The sequence below is a fragment of the Ciconia boyciana genome, chromosome 1 (genome assembly GCF_034638445.1).
Source record: "Ciconia boyciana chromosome 1, ASM3463844v1, whole genome shotgun sequence".
NCBI lineage: Eukaryota > Metazoa > Chordata > Aves > Ciconiiformes > Ciconiidae > Ciconia > Ciconia boyciana.
Genome location: NC_132934.1, coordinates 55,745,676 through 55,768,353, shown reverse-complemented (window position 1 = coordinate 55,768,353; position 22,678 = coordinate 55,745,676). Strand labels below are relative to the sequence as shown.

Genomic DNA, 22,678 nt, shown 5'->3' with positions numbered 1-22,678 from the left:
TTCAGGTCTATCCCATCCTGAAGGAAATCATATCAGTAAAGACCCTGAGTGACAAAGGTATGGGTAATTGTGGAAAATTCACTGTCAAAGAGGCATGTCTTTCTCACTGGGTGGGTACCCAGCAGAACTGGAAAGGAAAAGATATATGTTATAAAGCCTGAATCAGAAAGTCATCACTGAGTATTGTGTTTAATAATAAAAACTGTAGGGACCAAATCTTTGTTCCTCAGTTCAGAAAAAGCCTTATCCAAAGAAGTCAATGAAGACCCCATTTTGCATTAAGCCCTGGGTATGCTGGGGGAAAACAATGTCTCCTGCCTGCCAGTGACTCTGATTTCAACTGGTCAGCTACTTATCCCATCTACATCCCTATCCCACAGAGAGCTGTACCCAAGATTTGCCTCCCATCCACTCTTAAGAAGTTATTGAAAGGAGAAATTTGGCTGCTTCAGTTTTTAAAATGTGGTTACTAAGAAAAGTCAGCTTTATTCCTGGACTATCCTAGTTTGTTTTTAAAGAGGATAACACCTGGAAACTCTGCTGCTGAGCTGATGTGAGATGTAGTGCTGTTAAATTCACCTCACACCTGGGTGTCCCTACAGAGTGCCCATGCCTCAGGTGGGGATGTAAGACTGCACTGCTCCGGGTCATGCTTCATTCCGCAGTGAAAGAGGCAGGCATGTGTCATCTCTAGGCAGTGCTGGACTTTACCAAAGCCTCTTAATTTGGATGTGACCAAAGAATATCTCTGCTTAGCTACGGTGACTTGCACATGTGTGGGTGAGGGTAATTTCTTAAATATAATACTGTTTTTCAGTGTCCTCTGTCAAGTTGTTTATTTTTAAAATTTTTTCTTTTCTGCAGGCCCACACATCTTGACCATTGCTGTCTTTACACTCACGGGAGTTGTGATTCTGGTTCTGATCATCTCTTTGCTGATTTTAAGGTACCAACCCCTTTGGCCTTCTGTTTGTCCTTGAACAGTTTTCCTCCTAGGGCAATGCCTTTGATCTCTCCTTGAAGAGCCATTCATTAGCTTACCTTGTACTTGGGTGGTTGCCCTTAGTGTGAACTCTTTAGTATATGCCAAGTAGTGTTTGCATCCATAGCATTGTTATGTCAGGTTAATAATCAAGGGAGAAGATGCAGCAAGGCTCAGAGTTTTTGCATCTGCTAAAAAGCTCTGATTCCTATACGTACACAGAAACATGTGTCTCAGACCAATCTTCAGACTTTTTCCGCTCACTACCCATCTTTAGCTTACTTGGGGTTCACTCATGTTTCTTTAACCTATTGGTGACATAAAAGTTTAATCTAGAAGGAGATATTTGTCTTGAGTCACTGTAGGAGTCAAAACACTATGAGGTTTTGGTGTTTTCATTGCATGGATCCATCCTGTCTTTCAGTTTCCTCTCACTCAGTCCAACTCCTCACATACCAACTTTTCTAACAACTAGAATTTCATAAATATAACACAGTTCAGCTTTATCATGATGGAAAAAGGAGAAATAGAAATCAATTATGTTTCTTTTTGCTGGAAGAAATGCTACCCCATTTTCCAAAGCATATGTTTTTATTTCATATTTTAAAAAATTGTCTTACCTGTGCATCTGTTTTCAGTAGCTCAGCATCCTTCTTTGCTATATATCAGAGAACTTCAGAAAAAGTGAGAAAATCAGGTCTTAAGAAAACTTGATTAGAAACAGATACTACCCAGGCTCTCTTATTTTGAGTGGACCAATCTGCCTTGCTAACTAAAACTTTTCACAAAGGAAAAATCAAAGATGAAGGTATACAACTCTTACACATCCAGTTGTACTCAAGAAATGGAAGAGCTAATCATTGCCACATCTAAATACTAACATATACACAGACAGGTAAAGTTTGTAATGGCTATGAAAATTGATAAAAATTTGTCTGGAGACAGTTTGGACTTGTTGTAAAAGGTTCTGTACTCTTCCATATTTGCAGATGCATAAAATCTAAAGATTCTGTTTAGATTATTAATGTATACATATCACTGCAATATTCCAAGCATCAAATATAGAAGAGATTCCTGAGGGTTTTTTTAGAATAAAGCTTGCCCTTTTGGTGTTGAAATAATAGCAAACTTCTCAACTATAATTGCTACTGAAGATTGTCCCCTAACAAGCAAAGAAGAGAGACTCAGCTATGAAAATGAACAAAATGCCTCATTTTTCCTTCTTAATCTCCCAAGTTTCTAGGACACTTGAACTATCCCACACCTCCCTGTGTAGTTCTGACTGCTAAGTAAAAAGGCAAAGTCCTGAAAAACACATAACTAAATATTAGACCTAGTAGATTTTAATTCAGTTTGATATGTGCTTAATCACCAGCTGATACCAGTTTGAACTGCAGTGCATCCTGGTGATACAACACAGCTTACGAGATTGAACTGAGAAAAACAGTTCTTACCACAATTACTGGTCTTCCTTTTCGTATACATGTGTGAGTTAAAATATGTTGGAAAAAGGAATATTTGTGTTATTAGACAATAACATGGGTTCTCCCATTTGTAGCATTTGCTACATTGTCATCAGGGTGTTGGGATTTCCCTGCAGTCTCTCCAGTCAGTCCTGTGTATTTTTAATAGAGGAAGGACTTGCACGGGTAAGTGGGTAGTTTGATGAGTGCTAGTCTTCTTGCAGCTTTTCTCTAAGAGGAGACAGTGTCTGCTCTGAAGTTCTGCAAGGGAGACAGCAGTTTCCTTCTCCCCATTCCGAGGGCTCTTCCCTCATTTTTACAAAATGTGCAGAATACAAGGGACATGCCCAAAAAGGCATCTTATCTCAACACTGTTTTTACCTCCTCTCCTGGCATTGTATTCACACCAGTTCTTACTATCCAGTGTTGATGCCAGGACTTCCTTTGGCTTGCGTTTGTTTGTGGGACCTCCTCTGAGAGTACATTCAATAACATGGAGGAGAAGACTATATAAAATCCAGACGGCCCTTTGTGTTTAAATTGTTCTGACCTCCTTTGGGACTCTGGCAATTGCCTAGCAGTTGTTCTGCTAAATCTGTTCTGTTCTTCTGCTACGTCTAGGGAATTGAATGAGCATTTAGGCTTTCCCAAAGCTAGAGGAATTAGAGCAGCCTCAAACTGGAAAACTGTACTAGAGCCACAGCGCACCTGACACTCCATCTTTGTGTCATCCTGACACTGGAAGCTTCCCTGTCCAAATCTCCTGTTGAGGGTTTTGGTTCACTGGGAGGATGTTCTGAATGAGTTTGCTTGTTTTGCAGGAAGTACAGGAGAGATAATGAGCGTCTGTGGAAGAAATGGTCCCATATACCGCCTGAGGAAATCTTGCCTCTGGAGACCAGTGAGACAAGTCATGTTAGTTTGAAGGTAAGAGAAGCACGATGCCTGAAGCTGGGTCTTGGATTCTGTTTTCTAAAGACCATTGATGCTGGGGTGTTGGCAAGCTCCGACTACAATGCAGGCTGTGGCTCTGGTAGAACTAGGATCTGTTAAAATTATTTCTTTTTAAATTTTTTTTAACCCTCACTTGCTGTATTGAAGAAAAAAAGAGATCATTCCCCATCTATTGCTCTCTAATAGAATATATACGTTTCCCATCAGTAAAGCTCATTTTGTGATGGGGGAACGGGCTGGGTATTGATTTCCAGTCTCTTCCACACCACCACTGTTACAAATTATTTCTCTGTGCTTTGTTATGCCTCTGTAACACCCAAGAGCATGAAAGCAGCAGGCGGAGGCCCCAGCAGCCGTGGGAGCGGCATGGATGTCCCACAATTTCTGTGTCATGTAGTGGCACTCCCTAGAGCTAGAGGCTTATGCTTCTCTGCGTGGCACACACTGACATTACTTATCTCTCTGGACCTGCCAAGTGAGGAATAGGTGATAACTGCAGGTTAATTATTCTTCTTTGTTCTCAGATCGATGAAGATAAGAGACGTGACACCACCCAGAGACTGCGCCAAGGCAAATATGACAAGAAGGTAACCTGACTGCAGTGTCCACACTCCCTTCCTTGGCTTAGGAGGGCTCTTTCTGGAAGGAAGTTGTTCCTCTCCAGAGAAAATTCCACCTCTCCCAACCTTGCAAAACGGCTTGATCTTATGGAAGGAATAAACCATTTATTCCTTATCAGGTGCTTTGCATTTTGCTTACTGATGGGAGGCAAAATATTAGACTCCATGAACACCTAGCCTAGTCCAGAAGCGCGGAAGCAGAAACAGAGGGATCAGAAATCTGATAAATTTTGGTACCAAGAAGATCAACAGATTAATGGAGGACAGGGCATTTACATGGCAGTTCTTGTACATTCAGTAGAGCTATCTGCCTGACTGAGATATATTCATGTTGAGTTAAAATTTGCATCATTGTCAGTTCTAAATAGTTCCTATCTACCTGGTAAATCTTTGGAAGAAAATATAACTCTGTTACTTACTAGCTGATTAACTGAAACTCCAACAGCGAAGCAGTAGGCAGGTGTTTCTGAAGTATTTCTTTGTATGGACATTTATTGGAAAAGAAGGATGAATTGCTGTTGTACTAAACCTATGATTTTTTTCACACTGTTATTTTTTCTTCAGGTGGTGATCCTAAAGGATCTCAAAAACAATGATGGTAATTTCTCAGAGAAGCAGAAAGTAGAACTGAACAAGGTAAGTTGCACGTAGCAACTGGACACTGCAGGGTGAGTTGTAGCCTATGAGTGAAGTCATTGCTTTCCACTGTCAACTCCGACAGCCATATGCTGTGCATGTTTGTGAGGTGGATGGGTAATGAGTTCCTCAAAGGATATTGCTTGATGAACTTTCTTTTTGTGTGTGTGATCTCATCACCAGTTCAGAGTCTGAATTGTATGCCAGTGAAGCTGAGGATGAATGAAGTAATTCATGCTCTGTCATATGGCCTTGCTAAATACATTTTTATAGCTGATGCTAAAAGGCAATGCACTCTTTTGGCTCATATCATGCTAATTCATTAGTAGCGGAATGTTGTAGTTAAATCTTATTATTGAATGCCAAGTGCAGCTCTTTGAATATAAGTAACTGTCTGCTGACTTGTGCATGCAGACTCTTCCAACATGAGAGATGAATTTGGCTGCAATACTGCATCTTTTTTGAATGAATAGTTTTCCTTTTTACACAACACAGCTATACTGTGAATTCAATAAGCTCTAAAAATACCTCAAAGTAAACTACAGTTGTCTATATAAATGGACAAAGTCCATAATAGCATGCAGCGTCATTAAATTTTTATTACTTGCTTGTTTACTGACTGATTCACAACATTCTGTGACTCATAATGGCTGTTCTGGTCATCTGGGAGGTTTGAGTATGGAGGCAATAATGGAGACCATAGTGGGCTCTGAATTTAAATTGCAGCATCCAACAGCAGCCACTCTTACCTCCCTAATCCAGAAAGCTCTGGAATGACAAATGTCTTCAAGTACTTCACTCAGTGCCTTAGTACAGACTGGTTTAAAGGAAACTCATACATCTTATCAGGGCCTGAGATAAAAAGCCACATCACACAAGTATTCTTGACCTGTGTTTCTGTACTAACAATGATTGCTTTTAAAAACAGATGCAATGTTTCTGCTCTAGCTCCTACAGATTGATTATTACAACCTGACCAAGTTCTATGGCACTGTGAAGATAGACACGATGATCTTTGGGGTGACTGAGTACTGCGAAAGAGGTTCTCTGCGGGTAAAGAATTTTGCAGGTCTCCTTCCACCCCCAAATTATCAAATTTCAAAGTAAGAAAAAAAATCCCCATCTCTATGTCAACGGCCCTCACGCAACAGCCATGGACTGAACAAGTGGTGGCAGGTTTCTGACTCCAGGTGGCCTCTCCCTTGCTGGGTTCTCTCCTGCCTTCCCCAGGTGCTGCTGCAGCTGCCATCAGTTTGATGGTTCTCAGCAGCCAGAGGATGAGGTGAGGTGCAAGCGAGGAAAAGTACAGGCAGAGCTCTGCCCAGGCAACAGCAACAGCCAGTGTTTGTATTGTGTCCCCTATTGGGAGCATATAGGATATAACTTTTTCTTTGTTTTCCAAGCTGTAGCTGTTGTCTCTGCTGATGCCCTTGTGGACCTCACAGTGACCCCAGAGTGTGAAAGGAGAGAGAGAAGAATATATTCCACATTAATAAGTGACAAACATTTTGAGGCTGGAATATGGCATATCCTGTGCTGTAAGGGACAAGAGCCCTTCATTTCTGTTTATAAAAAGAAATGGTAAATTGATGCCTGGCAAGAGTTATGGAAAGACTTATGGTTTATTACTACCAATATTATTTCATTGCTAATCATGAAGTAATGGCAGCATCAGCTGTTCTGCAGGCACACACTGTCTCTGCTTCTGAGTTCATACAAAGACTCTCATCAGTAGCAGTGGTCTCTGGAACAAACACACAGCAAGGCAGCAAAATAACAGCTCTCTCGCTCTTTTCTTGTAAACTGACATACTCATGGAGGTTTACTTTTAGCAATGGAAATCATAGTGGCTGGAAGAACTGTAAATGACTAGCACTTTAAGATAAAGGAACCGTCTACTTTGAACTTATGAGGCCATGAGTAAATAGGTAGGAAATGGACTGTGAGCACAAACCACAGAAATTCCTTTCCCCTTCTCTTGCACACCTTGCCCATTTCTGTCTCAGCTATTTTGCTTTACGAAAGACTCAGCTTTAAAAGCAAATTCACTATTTACCTTTAATTACACCAAAACATCTTTTCTGGAGTCCTGTTTTCTAGCTCTGTGTAAACCTAAAATATATTTCATGTTCCCTGTTTTCTGAGTCAACTCCTGCTCTAGTGCATGTACTCCCTATAAAAAATGAAGGGTTACCTCTTTCAGTCGCTGGTTGAAAGGCTGTGTGATTTAGATACTCATATCTCATCTTCTCCTTTTTCCCTGATACAGTTTAGAACCACTCTTTTCTTCTCTTCACAGGATGTTTTAAATGATAAAATCTCCTACCCTGACGGCACATTCATGGACTGGGAATTTAAAATCTCCGTCATGTACGATATTGCCAAGGTAAGCGGGCTGCTGACAGTGCACTGTTAATCAGCCTGTCCTGTCTTGCAAAATGGATCCTCTGGAGAAGGGCAGCTCTCAGGATCTTCTCCTTTCCTTCCTAGAGGATGTATGCCTTTCCACTCTTTCCTCCTCTGGGGATAGGTATATGAGGCAGCAGGAGCCAGTAGCTCTCAAACTGAAGGGGGAAATGGGAGCCACAGCTGGCTTTATAAATAAACAAATAAAGTATGCCCCAAAGAAATGTGACCCAAAGATCAGAGGGTTACAACCTGTTGACCAGTGGCTCTGATTAGTAGGGCCTGTGCAGTCACAAGACCTGCAAAACAGACTGCTCTCTGACCCCAGGTAAGGCATATAAAGGAAAACTGTGTTTTTTCAAAATTATGGAATTATTCCAATTTGTATCCAGAGACAGGATAAACTTTTTCTAAAGAAACTGTTTATTTTGCATCCTGATTTTCTCACTCACTAGAGTGAGAAACTAGAAACTAGAGCTATCAATTTCAGGTAGTTCGAGAGGAAAGAAATTGATCCTGTACAGAAACCAAGACTGGTTTTCAGTAGCTTTCAACAGATCTTTACATTTTAGGTCCTTGTGGTAGGAAGACTCAATATCAACGGTAAAGGAAATTCTGTTCTACATTACAGACTTGTGTCTGTTTAGCTGGTAGTTAAGGAACCTTTATAATTCACAGGTGTAATAATTCATTATACCTCTGCAGGTAATGTAGAGAATTACCTCTGCCTTCTTGCTAGTGCTCAACTGCTCTCCTCTTCCTATTGCTGGTTTGCAGTTGGACAGTCCTCCCATTTCCCTACATAGATCAGTTCAGATTTGGTCTCCACAATGAATGACTCCACTGTGTCTGTTCTGAAGAGATATTGAAAATCTTGCTCTTTATTAAAGTCCCCTTAATCCAAATTGTCACAGTTTGTTGGCCTTGTTAATGACTTTCAAGTTCAGTTAACGTTCAGCATTAAGTTTCATTTTAAATAGCAGCAGTGGAGTTTCCCTTCCTCCTTACAGCATATCAAAAAACATGGTATTTTTTAACCCTTTGCAGTTCAGATGCTTCCTTCAGATGCTTCCTAAGAAAATAGGGATTAGTACTGGCTCTGTTTACAAGAAGGAGAGAGAAGTCCCAGTCCTTCTGAAGGGAGTGACCAAATGCCCAGTGACTGCACTGGGACCGGGACTTCACAACCAGTCTTTCACTGCACCGTTGGTAATGGGAACGGGACACGTAGTCTGAGGATGGGCAGCGCACCACATCTATTCTGTGGAATGACTCCTGAGCATTATTAGCTATGTTAGTAGGGGTGGTTCACAAAATCTTCCTGAAAACTTGTGTGTACCTAGGTATATCAGGAAACTTACTGTCATTTGGATGATCTGCCAACCTCTCCTACTCCTTGACCTGATGTTGTGGTGGAGCCTCTGGGACCCAGATATTTCCATGAACTTCTTGGATTGCTTTTCCCAAACCACAGCTTCCCAACCTCCAGGCACCCTGTCTATTTTTACTTGAATGGCTTCTTGCTTTACATAAGTCACTTCATAGTCCTTCAGCTCCAGTTCCTCTCATCCCAGCATCTGCCCTTTTCAAGCCCAGCCCCAGCTCTCCAGGCTGTTAAAATCCCTATAACCATCTCCTGCAGTTCCTTTGCCTTCCTTTTGATATGCTCCTCCCTCTCCACACCACCACTTTCCTACACCTCGCTTTTACCGTTGCCCAAACAGTTCTTGTACTTCGCCTACTCTTCATCTGGCACAAAAGCTGCTGCATCAGTGTTTCTGAACAGAGAAGATTGTATCATTTCTATTGCCTGGTACAGCTAGTCAAGCAGTGACTATTCCTAGAGCATCCCTTAGTCCACTAGAGGAGGTGGGGTAGGCAAAGGGGAAGCCCAAAATCTGCTCCATTTACTTTTTTTTTTCCCCGTTTTTTTTTTCTTTTCTATCTTTGCTGTCTCTAGGTCTGATGGCACCACCTGTAGCTACATGGTTTTGGTTACATGTGACCAAAGAGCTCTTATGAAAGGTCTGCTACAAAGGAATTGCAGTAATAAAGCCTTGCAGTTATTAGTGCATACACTGTTGTAGCAACACTATTAAATAAAGGGCTGCTGCAGGATATTGTGCAAGGGATTGTACTATTCTTGCACTGTGTCAGGAAAAGGTTCTCAGTCAGAACTAAAGCTTCAGAGCTTCAGAGCAGAGGTTACAAGAATGCCTCAAGGATTTAGGAGTACTGCACTGAAAGTCACTATAAATTTTGAAAATCACATTGTGGGTTCTTAATAGGTTCTGTGTTTTCTGGTAGTGCATACGATAGTTGGAAGGAAAGAGGAAAATTTTATCAAGTGCATCTCTAAGACTTCTGCCTCCAGAAATTGTTAACAAGAAAGCCCTGGTATAAGGAAATAAAAATTACCTTTGCCTGCCATTTGATGCTGAAACTGATTAGGAATTCTGCTGTAGCAATGGATATATTTCCTGGCTGATGAAAGCAGGTGCTGGAAGAAGGCGCAGCCGGAGGAAATAGGACCAAAAGCAGGCAAAACATCCTGGATAGCGTCATCAGGGCTGCATGATAAAAGCTGCTTAATCAAGAAATGTGTTCCTTGGATATAGCGTGCACACAGTCTCTGTAAATTTTAGCATGGTCTAGATAGGTCCAGGATAACCAGTCCAACGACATTCTCCAGGGATTGCATCTCTTGCAGGGCTCAGACATACATCTACTGTGCCCAAAACACAGCTCATGTCTCAGTGATCTCTTGTAGCATTTGCTGGTCCGTTCCCAAATACGGGTACCAAAGGAGAGAAAACCCAGCATGTCATACAGTGTATTCGTGACCACATGAGCTATGTAACCCTGATTAAAGTCTATCTACCAGTTATCATACAAGAGGATGAGCTATACATGTAGGAGTCTAAGTGGAAGACCATTCAGAGAAAAAACTAAACAGATATGATGTAACTGTTCTGGCTTCCGCAGAATATAGATTATGCTTCATATATGGAGCTACAGAAAAGAGGACTATAGGAAGAAAAAAAAACAGCAGTAGGCTATAAGTAGGTGTGAGCTTAAGTAGTTCAGACGAGAGAGATGAAACAGAATAAATAATAGCAAGAGGGTGCAAATTAGCATACCTACTCCCTTCTTCAGTTTACACCCACTTACTAATGTTCTTTTCTTGCTATGCCTCTGTGGTGGCCCCTTCTCATGTATTGCACCATATTCAAGTGTCTTAGACTAAATGAGATAAATTCAGAGTGATGAGTAAAAAGGGGCAAACTACACACCTTTGTATGCCTGTGTGTGTTGTGAGTCAAGAGTCTGAATCTCAGGAAATATAGCTGAAATTGCATAGGCCAGTCCTCATGGTGCCCACTTCCGAGTTTAGCTCATGGATAGCTGGTATGTATTGACTAGTACAGAGAAAACCATAATCAGTCAGGTCAGAAGAGACCTTCATGATTGTCTAATCTGATCCCCTGCCTTATATAAGCCTTAGTGCATCATTTAACACTATGCATTGACCCCTCTTCAGTCCTCTGCTTTGCAGAAGAGGATCTGCTGCAATGTTTCGGAATGAAGTCTCTGGTGTATGGTAATCTTCAAAGATTATACTGACATAAAGAGCAATTCCTCTTACACCTATGGTGTCCATTGGATGCACATGTAGTTGGAAGCACTTTTTTTGTGTGACATTCCAACAAATCTGTCCTAATTTACCAAAAAAGCATTTATTGCAAATGAAATCAAAACTTCTGTGGGAAGAAATAAATTTTCCTAAATGCTTAATTGTGTTCTAATCTTATCAAAACCCAAGATGCTATGTCAGACTTTTGTTAACTAAGAGGAAGGATGGTCTTCCGTGACATGATCCTTCTAATGATCCATCTCCTCATTTCTTAACATTGACTGTTCCTGTCATCTTGGAAAGTCTCCTCTGTAAAATAATATTTGTTTCCCTCCATGACAAGGAATTGTGATTTATGCATATCCATTGCTGATGAAGGCCATTTAATTACTTGAACAGATATTACACTAATACTTCACATTCTTGTTGAGTCTGGTAACAGCTGAGTGTCTCACACGTAGCCTTGCTTTCTTCCTCTTTTATTATCAACCACAGGGGATGTCTTACCTGCACTCAAGCAAAACTGAAGTCCATGGTCGACTCAAATCTACTAACTGTGTAGTAGACAATCGCATGGTAGTGAAGATCACTGATTTTGGCTGTAATTCAATTCTGCCTCCAAGGAAAGGTAAAAACAGTACCCAATTGGACTCTCCTTCATGATTTCCAGCCCAATGGAATTCTCTTATATTCATAGTCCAGTAGGACATAATTACATCTTGTACACTGTACAAAACATACAATATGATTTTGCTTCATGTAGCAGCCATCATACAAATGATATCTGAAAACACTGTCTTCAGTAACACAATGAAAGAGAATTATTAGCAGGTAGAGAAAGAAATTAGGTAGTGTAGGTGAGAAGGAAAGGAAAGATGAATTTTCAACTTATAGTTTAGAAAACAGAGATTTCATATGTGGCTGAAATGCAAGAAACATTTTCAGCATCCAAGGCCTTCATGCAAACAGTGGTATTCAGCAGTAATGCTGAACTTGTGTGAAGAAAAAAAGGAGTTAAGTACCACATGATCTTGTCATTATCAGATGCATGTGTTACCACAGTGCTCTGTGATTTAATTTAAACATTAACTTTGTGACTCTGATCACCCTTAAAAAAATCTGTAATGATACGCAATGCTAACCTTAATGTTTTTCATTCCTTAGGTCGGAATCTAGAAATATGTGTTCAATCAGACTGGAATAATTTTAACAGCTTTTCTTTACATTTTCTATTCATCTCATAGGACATTTCTGTAAAATAGAGCACTCCCGTCTACTCATCTTTTCCTTCTTACTTGATCTTGAGTGAAAAGATGAGACCATCTGAAATTATGTCATCTGCATCTGTATAGTAGAGCTTGGGGTGTAATAAGCACAGCACTGTGCCATAACTGTAGGATAGGATCTGAGAAGAAACTGTGGTTGCAACTGGGTTGAGAGAAAATTTTTACATTCAGACACAAACATGCTCAAGGATAGCAATGAGAACATAAAAAAAGAGTAAGAAACGTACACTGAATGTAAATGCCCTACTAATTCTTCATTTTACAAATTTCATATTTAAATTTATATTATTATTACATTGTAATGTATTTCTCTTCTTTCATTGCTTATAAGATAAATGCTTTGACAAGCAGCCTCAAAATTTCTGGCTACTAGATTTCTTTCCTTGAAGAAAACTTACTGTTTCACAAGAGATCTACAGATTCATTGTGGCTGGATGTTGCAGCCTGATATCAACACTGTCTTCAGGGTCACTGTATTCAGGTCACTGATACATCACCAGCATGTCATAACAAACTATCATACCATGGCAGCATTCTGGTTTTGAGGTACAATGGTGCTTGTTGCACTAGAAATACAGATTAATAACTTCTGTAGAAAGAAAGTGGTTATGAGCAGGTAATATGTCAGGCTCAAAAGCACTTGAGAATTATTTCAATAGATTCATGATATCGAGGCTGCTGGGAAATATTACAGTCTTCTCATCTGACATCTTGTACAACAAACTCCATGCATCTAGCTCAATAATTTATGGCTCAGCTTTTTTTTTATAGCACTGGCATTCCTTGGTCTTATACAGATGCATGGGCTATTTCTAAGAAGCCCATGAAAGGTAGCTAAGAAAAGCAAGTTCATTGCCAACAACCATAATTTTTCTGGAGGTGTGAGGGTCTGCATCTACAGTGGAAAATAGTAGGGTCAGCAAATCCCAGACAATTAAATACTACCACATCAGAGGTTTATCTAACCTGTATTGATGTCAGCTTCTCAAGAAAAATGCTAAAGTAGGAAATAAAGAGTACCAGTGGACTCTGGGTTTGATATGGAAAGAGTAAAAGGAAATGGCCCTATAGCCAATGGATGCTCTGAGAAGGATCACCCTTTTTCAATGACTTCTCTCCCTTCCCCCTTTACCCTGTCCCCCATTGTCATTTGGATCTTCAGACCTGTGGACAGCTCCTGAGCATCTCCGTCATGCTGGTGTATCTCAGAAGGGTGATGTGTACAGCTACGGGATCATTGCCCAAGAAATCATCCTGCGCAGGGAGACCTTCTACACTGGACACTGCCGGGACAACAAAGGTAAATCCACAAATTTCTCCTCCATTGCAGCCTTCTGGGATGGTGCAGCTGTAACTGGCCTATTCTCCACGTTTTGTGAAAGGCACTGTCTCTGACAGCTGCTTGAACTGCTGCTTCTTTCACTGTATGATGAATGAAGAGCCTGTTTGAAGGATCTCACTGTTGGGGCAAGTGTCCTTATTCTTTCTGTAAATAAAGTTTGCATTGAGTTTTCTTGCCCTTTCTCCTCCCTCCTCACCTTGGCCATAGCATTACAGAAGTTAACATTATACAATGCTGTCCAGACTTACTGTAACATTTAAAGACCACAAAGGTTTTTCTATTATGAGTTGTGCACAACATATAATTCTTCACTCATGTTAGGCATCATAAATCAGCAATATCAACACAGAACAACAAAAATTCAGCAGCATGACACAAGAACAGTTGGCATTTAAAAACTGGCAATTCAGACTTTATTTAAGCCTGTCAAAATTAACTTCAGTCATTTAACTTCTGTCAGAAAAAGCATCTCCTCCTGTAGTACATCCATTAAACCCCATTTTGTGCATTTTGTGACATTATTTTTGAGTGGATAACAGCCCAGTCAATCCCAGTTCCCAGAATCCAGGCATCATTATATATTAGAACTGACATAAAAGCATGTGTGGGTTTGGGATTTTCCTAATGGCAGTTACCAACAACAAGTTTAGACATTGCCTTTACCTCTGAGTCATTCTGATAGATCCACCTGATTTGTTAAAACATCTAGAGCAGCAGCTGGACAGCCTAATAGCTCTTTTCCTGAGTTACATTTGCAAATAACTTCTGGGGCACATTCATCATCCTACGTCATCACAAATCTATGTTCATATTTGGGGAAATGCAGTGTTTCACATCACCAACTCTTTAATATAAATGTAGGCCTAAAAGATATTAGAAATGCCTGTTCCCCTTCAAGCAAACTCTTCTGGACTCCATGCTTAAGGTAAGGTAGAGAAAATAAAAGTCTTTCTATTCCTTTTTCTTGGGAAGAGGCAGGCACAATCCTCACGAATGGGAGGATTTTACAAATATCACCAAAATAGATGGAGAAAGGAAAGAACAATGCTCTTCCTTGCTCGTTTTGACTTGCAAAGCAAATCCATAGCAAACTACATTCTTTTAACCGTTTGTTCAGCAGTTACAGTCTTTCTGTGTTATGTTAATGTTTATTAAGTTAGCATCAGACACAGTGTTTCTGGGCTTTTCTGAGATGTGGTGGCATCCTCACTGCTGTGTTTGACCCTGGCTGTCATAGTCACAATCTGGTTCCATGCTTTAACTTTGATGTGTTTCTTAACACTGCATTTTGTCATTTTAGAAAGACTGTCCCTTTCAAATAGTATTAGTTTAATCCATTCAACTGAAAGAATTTTTAGCACCTCCGGGTGCTGTTGCTGGAGATGGTCACACATATCAGCATGTTTAGTAAGACAGCGATAAACTTACTGGGCATGAAGCCTGTTTGGTAACTCTGGATTCAGCGTAACTTAAAAAAAAATCTGCTTTGTAAACTTCAGTTGAAATTTTAAGTTTTCCATTCAGTGCGGAGATTGTTTTATCCCCAAAGTTTTTCCTTAAAAGCATTAGTAAATGTCTAAGCTATATATTGCTGATCTAATGGCTTCTGGTATTCTTGATTTTTGATTATGCAATTTGAGTAAATGTGTTCAGCCTAGTTTCGGCAGTTAATCAAATTTCATGTAACAGAAAGGAATGAGTGTTATTCTATATTGCTGAAGTGGCTCCTCATTTAAATGTCTGGATTCATTCATTAGCCAAGATGAGGTGGACCATAGTTATTCAAACACCTTTGAATTTTGTTTGTGGCATCATCTAACTTTGGAAGAGTAGCTCAAACGTGGGGTGACCATTAATTTACAAATATCTAAGATAAAAAGAGGGAAAAGAATACCAAATTAGAGTCAATGGTAATGGGTAAAGAAATGTCCCTGTTGCATGTTAGATTCATTTGGTTTTTAAGTCTCCTGCAGAAAGTGTTTCAATGGTTAGGCTATCGGAAGTTAATCTCTGCAGTTAGAAGACATGATATTGATATTTCAGGACAACTGATATAACCACTTCTCCAGGACTTCATTGGTAGCAGCAAGGACTGTGTTCAGATTTTAAGAGTTGTTTAAAAAACCCTGTACCTAGCCTCCATCCACCAACTTAGGAAAATTAAACTCAACTTCCAGGTACTCAATGAGCCAATTTTCTCAACCTGCAAATATGTATCAATCAACTTAACATACAATAATATTGCTACTAACAAGAGAAAAGAAGTCCCACAAAGACGATGAGCATACAGAACTGTATTTCTAATGTATAGAAGTAACTAGGTCATAGTCCTCTTCACTGACTTCTCCATGAGACAGCTGTTAGGCCAGCTGGTTGCTCCACTCTCCTGCAGAAACACCTCATTCACTGCTCAAGATTGAAATCTTGTCACGTACCAACACTCAATTCAAGCTGCCTCCTTGTTCCACTACTTTCTGCCACTGGCTAATTGCAGTGTTGCTAATAGTTGCTGTTACTTCTGCTCTCAGGTGTATGCGCAGCGTGGAAATCCAACACATTCCTCTTGCATACATGAGACTTACACAGATTCTTCTGTCTCTTAGCCCACAGAAGACTTCTTAGCAGTCTCTCCACTCCATAGCATTTGGGAGACTCAAGTCTCCTGCTCCTTCTCTAGTCTGTAATTTCTGTACCACAAAGCTGGAAGCAACTGCATCTTTTTGGGGTGATCAGGCACACTGGGCATGCTTAGGCATCCCTAGCTGCTCTGGACTTGCACATACCATCATGATTACAAACCTTCCTCATCTCATTATATGCTTCCTTCAGTAAAATTGTCTCCCAAATGTAATCAGACATCATTAATAAATGTGTTTCACGCTTGTTCACGGATCCCTTTTAGTTTCTCTTTCTCTCTCCCAGAGGTAAAAAATTGCTTCTCTTTTTTAACTCCCTCCCTCTGAAACTCTTGAGGTCTGGAGGAGAAGGACAGAGAGAGATATTTTTGCTTTAGCTCTAACTTACTATGCTTAAATCGAGTTGTTCAAATGCAGCCTGCATTCTGATATGTTCAGAATCCAAATAACTTCAATAGAATGGATTTCATGAATAAGAGTACAAATGAGCTAACAAATGCAATGTTTTTAAACCATATACATTAATAGCCTAGTTTTAAGGAAGCTGAGCATCTGCAGGATGATTTGAACTGCTCTCATGAGAGTTGTATGTCTCCATACTTTTGATCAAGTTGCAATGGGCTTTTCACATTGTTTTTTACTATAGCTATACTTCATGCTGAGAGGCACACCTAATGTTCATTTGGGAAGATGCCATAACCATGTCTACCGTGACCAATAAATACTCATGTACATTCCTATTCATTTTGCTTTCAGGGCCCTTCAAGCCAGCCTGTTTTGATCTTGTGCCATATATTTAGAAAAGCTCCAAAGTTGAAATTAACATCAAAATAAGGGAACTGTCTTCAAGGCTTCCATTTGTACAGTAACTCCTAACATCATAGGATGCTATCCACAAGGAATGTCCTTCTTATGTTTTTTTGCTTAAAACTTTGCATCTGTTTCCTGTGTTAGAGAAACTTTACAGAGTTGAGAGTGGCAAAGGAGTGAAGCCTTTCCGACCAGACCTGTCCTTGGAAACAGTGGGAGAAAGAGAGATGGAAGTAAGCTAATAATTAACTAAGCCATTTTCTGGGTGAAGGGCAGAAGTCCTGGCCAAACTAGAGCTCATGATCATGGGAGGATGAAAGCTATGCACATTTTATGCCAAATGCCCTAACCTCATGGGAAAAAATGGTATTCTATAGTTGTTACCAGTGAAATGAAATACAGCTCATGAAAATTATTTCACTGGAAAGAAATGGACGCTTATATGGTCTTCTGACCTATTTTAGATATCTTTAAAATGGGATGAATCACACCTCAAATATACCTCTCTCCACTGATTATATAGCCCCTAAGGCTTCTTGCTCAGGTGAAAATGTCTGTATTGTAGACATCCACATATTCAGCAATGCACCCCATTCTTTCTGGCTGAATCACCAGTTTCAGAAAAATCCCAAACTCAGGATATTGGAAATATAATTACCACAGCATTTACCTTCATGTCAATAACTGTATCTGGCACCAGCTGCAGCACTGGATCCATTTACTTGCCTTTCATTTATGTATTGCAAATTCAAGTTAAGATCATGTCACTAGTCACCACAGAGTTAAGTTTAAGATGCCTGCAATAAGTGTCCTAACCATAGATTCAAAACAGTTAGTCACACATTTTAATATGTTGCCAGTCAAGAGTAACCGGAAATTCCCTAATGAACTAGTGCTGTTTAGCACCATTATCCTTCTATATCCATTACTCAGGTGGACTTTCCTTAAATTTTTCTTTGAAGGTGTATACACTAGTGAAGAGCTGCTGGGAGGAAGATCCAGAGAAAAGGCCTGACTTTAAGAAAATTGAGAGTACTCTGGCTAAAATATTCAGGTGAGCAGCAGGGGCTCTGTTTTTTAAGATGCTCCAAACTCCTCCTAAGTGTTAGAAAGCTTGTATTTTTCAGTGCATAAGCTGATGTGATTATGATTCAGTCAGTGGAAACACTGAGTGTCTTCACTTAGATCCTCTTTTATTCTTTGGCAGAAAAGTAGGCAAGCACGTGCGTATGTATACGTACATGTGTGTACATAAGCATCTATGCATGTATTAGCTGAGTGAGGGTAAGAAAGACGATCGCCATACCTCAAATTGGTACATTGTGAAAGCAGCAAGCTGGATAATTAGAGATTTAAACCATTCAAGTAATTCACCCCCTGTCTCTAGTCAAGAGTTGGACAGTGACTCATGTTGTCTAAGTTTCGGGAAATGAATACACATAAATGTTTGGAGGATTATTTGAAAGTTTGGATGAGCTGGGTTGTGCCAGAAATGAGTTTGGATGGTCCCAAATTAAGCTGACTAGAAGTGTTGGGTTGTAAATCACCAGAAGTATTAATTACAAGGTTTTTTTGGTATAAAGTTGTGGGATAATAAGGGCCACAGCTGGATAAACCCTGTGGGGTTATACAGGCCTTTCACCTGGTCAATGCTGCATTGTTCCTACAGAGTTTGGTCTGAATTAATTATTTTGATGTCCAAACAGTGAGCTTTTAATCACTCCTCTTGGGAAATTGCTCACTAGTTTTTAAAGGTCTCCTCATCAACAAACCTCAACAGTACTGGCATCATTTTACACTTTGCATGGGCAGAAGGACAACTGCACTATGCATAACTGAATGTATCAGTTGAATAATCTTACTGCAGCTGAATAGAAAGACATCCTGGTTTAGCTCCTAAGCCTCCATCCTACAAAAGCAGAGAGGTTGCCTCTTGCCACATGCAACATGGTGTTCTTCCTCACAGGGGGTCTAAGATGGTGCATCCCTGACATAAAGATTTGTTTAAAGTAAGAGTGGTTTTAAAGACCAGTTGGGTACAATACTAATCCGACTCTTCCAGTCAGCCTGGCCCGATCTACTTTCAGACTGCTTTGGCGAGTGCAGGCTGCCCAGACAAACTGGGGTTATGAGTGGCTCGTGTTACCCTACTTCTGCTTCCAGGAGTTAGTAGGCTGGAGTCGGCAGGATCTTGTGAATAAAACTAGCCCAGGGGCTGCTAACTGTTCCATTGAATTGTTCTGTCTTCTACACAGGCAGCCCCAAATTGTCTTAATCCTGCTGGCTGAAGTTCCCATCTAAACATTATATGCAATTTTCTACCTACTATCTTTAGCTTCCTCTCAGGATTCAAGCTTGTCAGTTACTTTTTACAAATGAATGTTCATGGATTACCCAAGGTAACCTGGAGTTGACAATATTAGAAGGGCTAGGTGATTTAAGGGTGCTTTAAGAATTACCAGCTCCAAGTGACAAGTGTGGATCACAGACTTTCAATTCATATACATAAGCCCTCCAAGCAAGAAAAAGAATGATGCACTTGAGGCACTTTGCATTCTAACTACATGGAAGTCAAACACTGTAGAAGTTTTCCATTGCTCCTTTTTTGCCTCTTTTTTGCCTCTCTCAACAATGTGCTTCCATCAGCCTTTCTTGTTGGCTCCTGTGTATTTCTGTTATTTGCAGTAACTGCCATGGCCAGACCAATGAAAGCTACATGGATACCCTGATCCGGCGTCTACAGCTGTATTCCCGGAACCTGGAGCACCTGGTGGAGGAAAGGACAGAGCTATACAAAGCAGAGCGAGACAGAGCAGACAGGCTTAATTTCATGTTACTTCCAAGGTAACTGGCCAGGAGGATTTTCACTGGCATTTTATTTACATATATCACCTGATTCTTGGAGAGTGGGGGTTGGGATTAATATTAATCTTCTATTTCCTTCCCCTCCAATCTGATCCTGCTAAGGAAGAAAGAAGGAGAAGCTGTCCCTGAGGTCTCCACCCTATGGTGGAGTTTCATGCCAAGATGGTACTGGTACCCATTATCTTCCCCAGCCTCTCTTCATGCACAGGATCCCTCTTTCCAGCACACCTCTTTTTCACTGCCTTCCTGGGAACACATAGATCTACAGTGATCCTATATCACAGAGCTCTGTTCTGCTCCAGCACCTTGCTAGGTTGTAGGAGTGTCTCCAGCTGGAGAGCAGGAGTGCAGTCCAACTTCAGGCTGGGGTTTAGCAATGCAACAGGGGCTGAGATGGGCTGGGCCATACTGGGTGAGACTGGGCTAGACGGATGCTTCAGAGTATGGTATAGGACAAGTATTATTGGTATTATAATCACAGAAACATAGAATCATAAAGTTTGGAAAAGACCTCTAAAATCATCTAGTCCAACTGTCAACCCAACACCTTCATGGCTACTAAACCATATCCCATACCATAATATTGGAAATACCAGTCATTTTGGTATTGCATACGTTTGGAATAGTAAAACTATCCTGCTATGATATTACTAGTTTCAAGGGTATTTAAGTAGTCAGGGTATTGATTTTATGACTCATTTAAAAAAAAAAAAGTGTCTGGTCAATCCAGTTTTGGGGCAAATTTGAAATGATCTGGCTGTGTAGACCGTGCGACAAGGAATCCATGTTTCCTTCCACTCTTTGTTGCTCCTACCACTCTATTATTGTCTCATTGTAGATGGAACACAGCATTGTGCAACACCTATAATTTTCTGGGTCTTTTTCAGTTATCTCTTCTAATATCTCCACTAGGAACAGATATTTTCAAGAAAATGAAGGTTCCTCTGAATAGATATTGACTGTCATGGTATTGAATTTTTGTTCCATAAAATTATCAGACTATGAGATCTCATCTGAAATCAGGATGAGGTGATGTAATTATCAGGATGAAATTACGTCTGCACTGGGGAAACAGAAAAATATGTCTGTTCTTACCTATTGTGTGGGCAGAATGTATGTCTACATGTCAGAAGTTTCAGAATTTCAGTTTTAAATTTGACTCAATATCCCTATTCCTGACCTTAGCCAAGAAGCTCAGTTTCCTGTGCTTCAGTTTCCTCATGGCTATTAACACACTTGGATTTTGTAAGGCTGTAGCGCGTTAATTAACATTAGTAAGTGCTTTGAGGTCCCAAGCTGAAAGGCATTATGGGCATCTAAAATGCGATTACAGTGGCAGTTTTCAGCAAACTATTTGATGTTTCCTACACAGAAAGCAATGATGTGGTTGGGTTGCATGAAAAAATACCTTTAATATTAAACACAGACTACTCATCTGTCTTCCTGCCTTCTCTATTTCCACAGGCCAGTAGTAAAGTCTTTGAAGGAGACTGGCCTGGTAGAGCCAGAGCTATTTGAAGAAGTCACTATCTACTTCAGTGACATTGTTGGCTTCACTACACTCTGCAAATACAGCACCCCTATGGAGGTGGTAGATATGCTGAATGACATCTACAAGAACTTTGACCACATTCTTGACCATCATGATGTTTACAAGGTGATTAGCTCCACACCTTTGCTCAGTTAACCACCAGGGGGGATACAAATCAAATTGGATGATGTGGTGAATTTGGGAATCTGCCTTCTACGCAAAGGCAAAAGAGAGAAAAAATGGTCAAGATTACCTCATTTCAATATACTTTCAGTGTGCCTGCTTATACCAAATTTTCTATACTAGGTGGTCACGGATTCATTAACTGGAATGCTGGGTACAGTTATAAACACTCATATACCAAAAAGGTGTCAGCTACCTTAAATTAATCAATCTGGCTGTCCCAGGAAGAAATGTTTAATCATGAACAAGAGGATCTGATAAAACCTTTCTGCTTTTAACTAAATATGTATTTTGCTATGTCTGCAGGTAGTGAGTTCTAATTTTGTTTCCACAGGTGGAGACCATTGGTGATGCTTACATGGTGGCGAGTGGTTTACCAAAGAGGAATGGCAACCGGCATGCAGTAGACATCTCCATGATGGCTCTGGACATCCTCAGCTTCATGGGGTCTTTTGAACTGAGACATCTTCCGGGTCTGCCTGTTTGGATTCGCATTGGAATTCACTCTGGTACACAGTAGTGCTAGATCAACAGTGACCATGTTGTTGCCTTGTTTTTGAACAGAATAGACATCCAAAGAAGATCTGGTAGTACATCATACGCAACTGCTCCCCTCATGAAGAATCAGGTTGAAAACAATGTACCTGGAGGAAGAGCAACAGAAATAAATAAGCCACTGGTTTGCTCCCCTGTAGTGACATATCCCATACCCATTCATTCATAGCTTAAGTCAGTAGCTAGGAAGAGCAACTGCCATTGCTCCTGGTATGATTAAGCCAGTTGTTTCAAATAAGCAGATCTCTCCTTCCTGACCAAAGTGGAGATCAGCCATGGCCAGATACGCTTGTCTAGCCACAAAATGCAGGCCTGTATTTTATGCTTTTGGAGGCAAAAGTTCTGACAAGCCTATGTGGGAATTCATGTTTTAATTAATCCATAAAAATATTTTTTCTCAAAGGGGAACTGCAGATAGCTCAAGCAGATAGCTCCCAAGTACTTTGGGAAATTGTATGTTTTCATTTTTGTTTGTTTCAACAACCACCTGAACACCAGCTGTCAGGCGAGGAACACATTAGTGAAAGCGACTGAGGCACTGGGAAACCCTTTGAGGCACCACTATGCACCCCTCCATAATGAAGCTTATTTTCTTTTCCCCTTGCTTCCAAAACTGACAGTTAGTAACTGTGTTTTTTCTGCACAAAAACTGTGTTTAAATACAATTAATACTGTGCAGCCACGTCCTTTTATGCTCTTATTGGATTATGCAAGATGAACAGAGCTAGGCTTGGTTTGGAGTGGAAGGGGAGACCACCAGATACTTTGGGAAGTG

The 22,678-nt window shown here is 40.4% G+C and overlaps 1 protein-coding gene across 1 annotated transcript in view; it reads left to right on the top strand.

Annotated features, from left to right (window-relative positions):
- The window catches only part of GUCY2C (guanylate cyclase 2C), a 46,818-nt gene that overhangs the window by 20,486 nt on the left and 3,654 nt on the right, over positions 1 to 22,678 (top strand). The window contains exons 11-23 of the mRNA XM_072885986.1: positions 865 to 946; positions 3,267 to 3,372; positions 3,924 to 3,986; positions 4,584 to 4,655; positions 5,604 to 5,708; positions 6,955 to 7,041; positions 11,191 to 11,323; positions 13,144 to 13,281; positions 16,914 to 17,002; positions 17,732 to 17,823; positions 19,455 to 19,613; positions 21,099 to 21,291; positions 21,683 to 21,857. Coding sequence (XP_072742087.1) covers positions 865 to 946; positions 3,267 to 3,372; positions 3,924 to 3,986; positions 4,584 to 4,655; positions 5,604 to 5,708; positions 6,955 to 7,041; positions 11,191 to 11,323; positions 13,144 to 13,281; positions 16,914 to 17,002; positions 17,732 to 17,823; positions 19,455 to 19,613; positions 21,099 to 21,291; positions 21,683 to 21,857 — 1,494 coding nt within the window. The remainder of the gene's footprint in view (positions 1 to 864; positions 947 to 3,266; positions 3,373 to 3,923; positions 3,987 to 4,583; positions 4,656 to 5,603; positions 5,709 to 6,954; positions 7,042 to 11,190; positions 11,324 to 13,143; positions 13,282 to 16,913; positions 17,003 to 17,731; positions 17,824 to 19,454; positions 19,614 to 21,098; positions 21,292 to 21,682; positions 21,858 to 22,678) is intronic.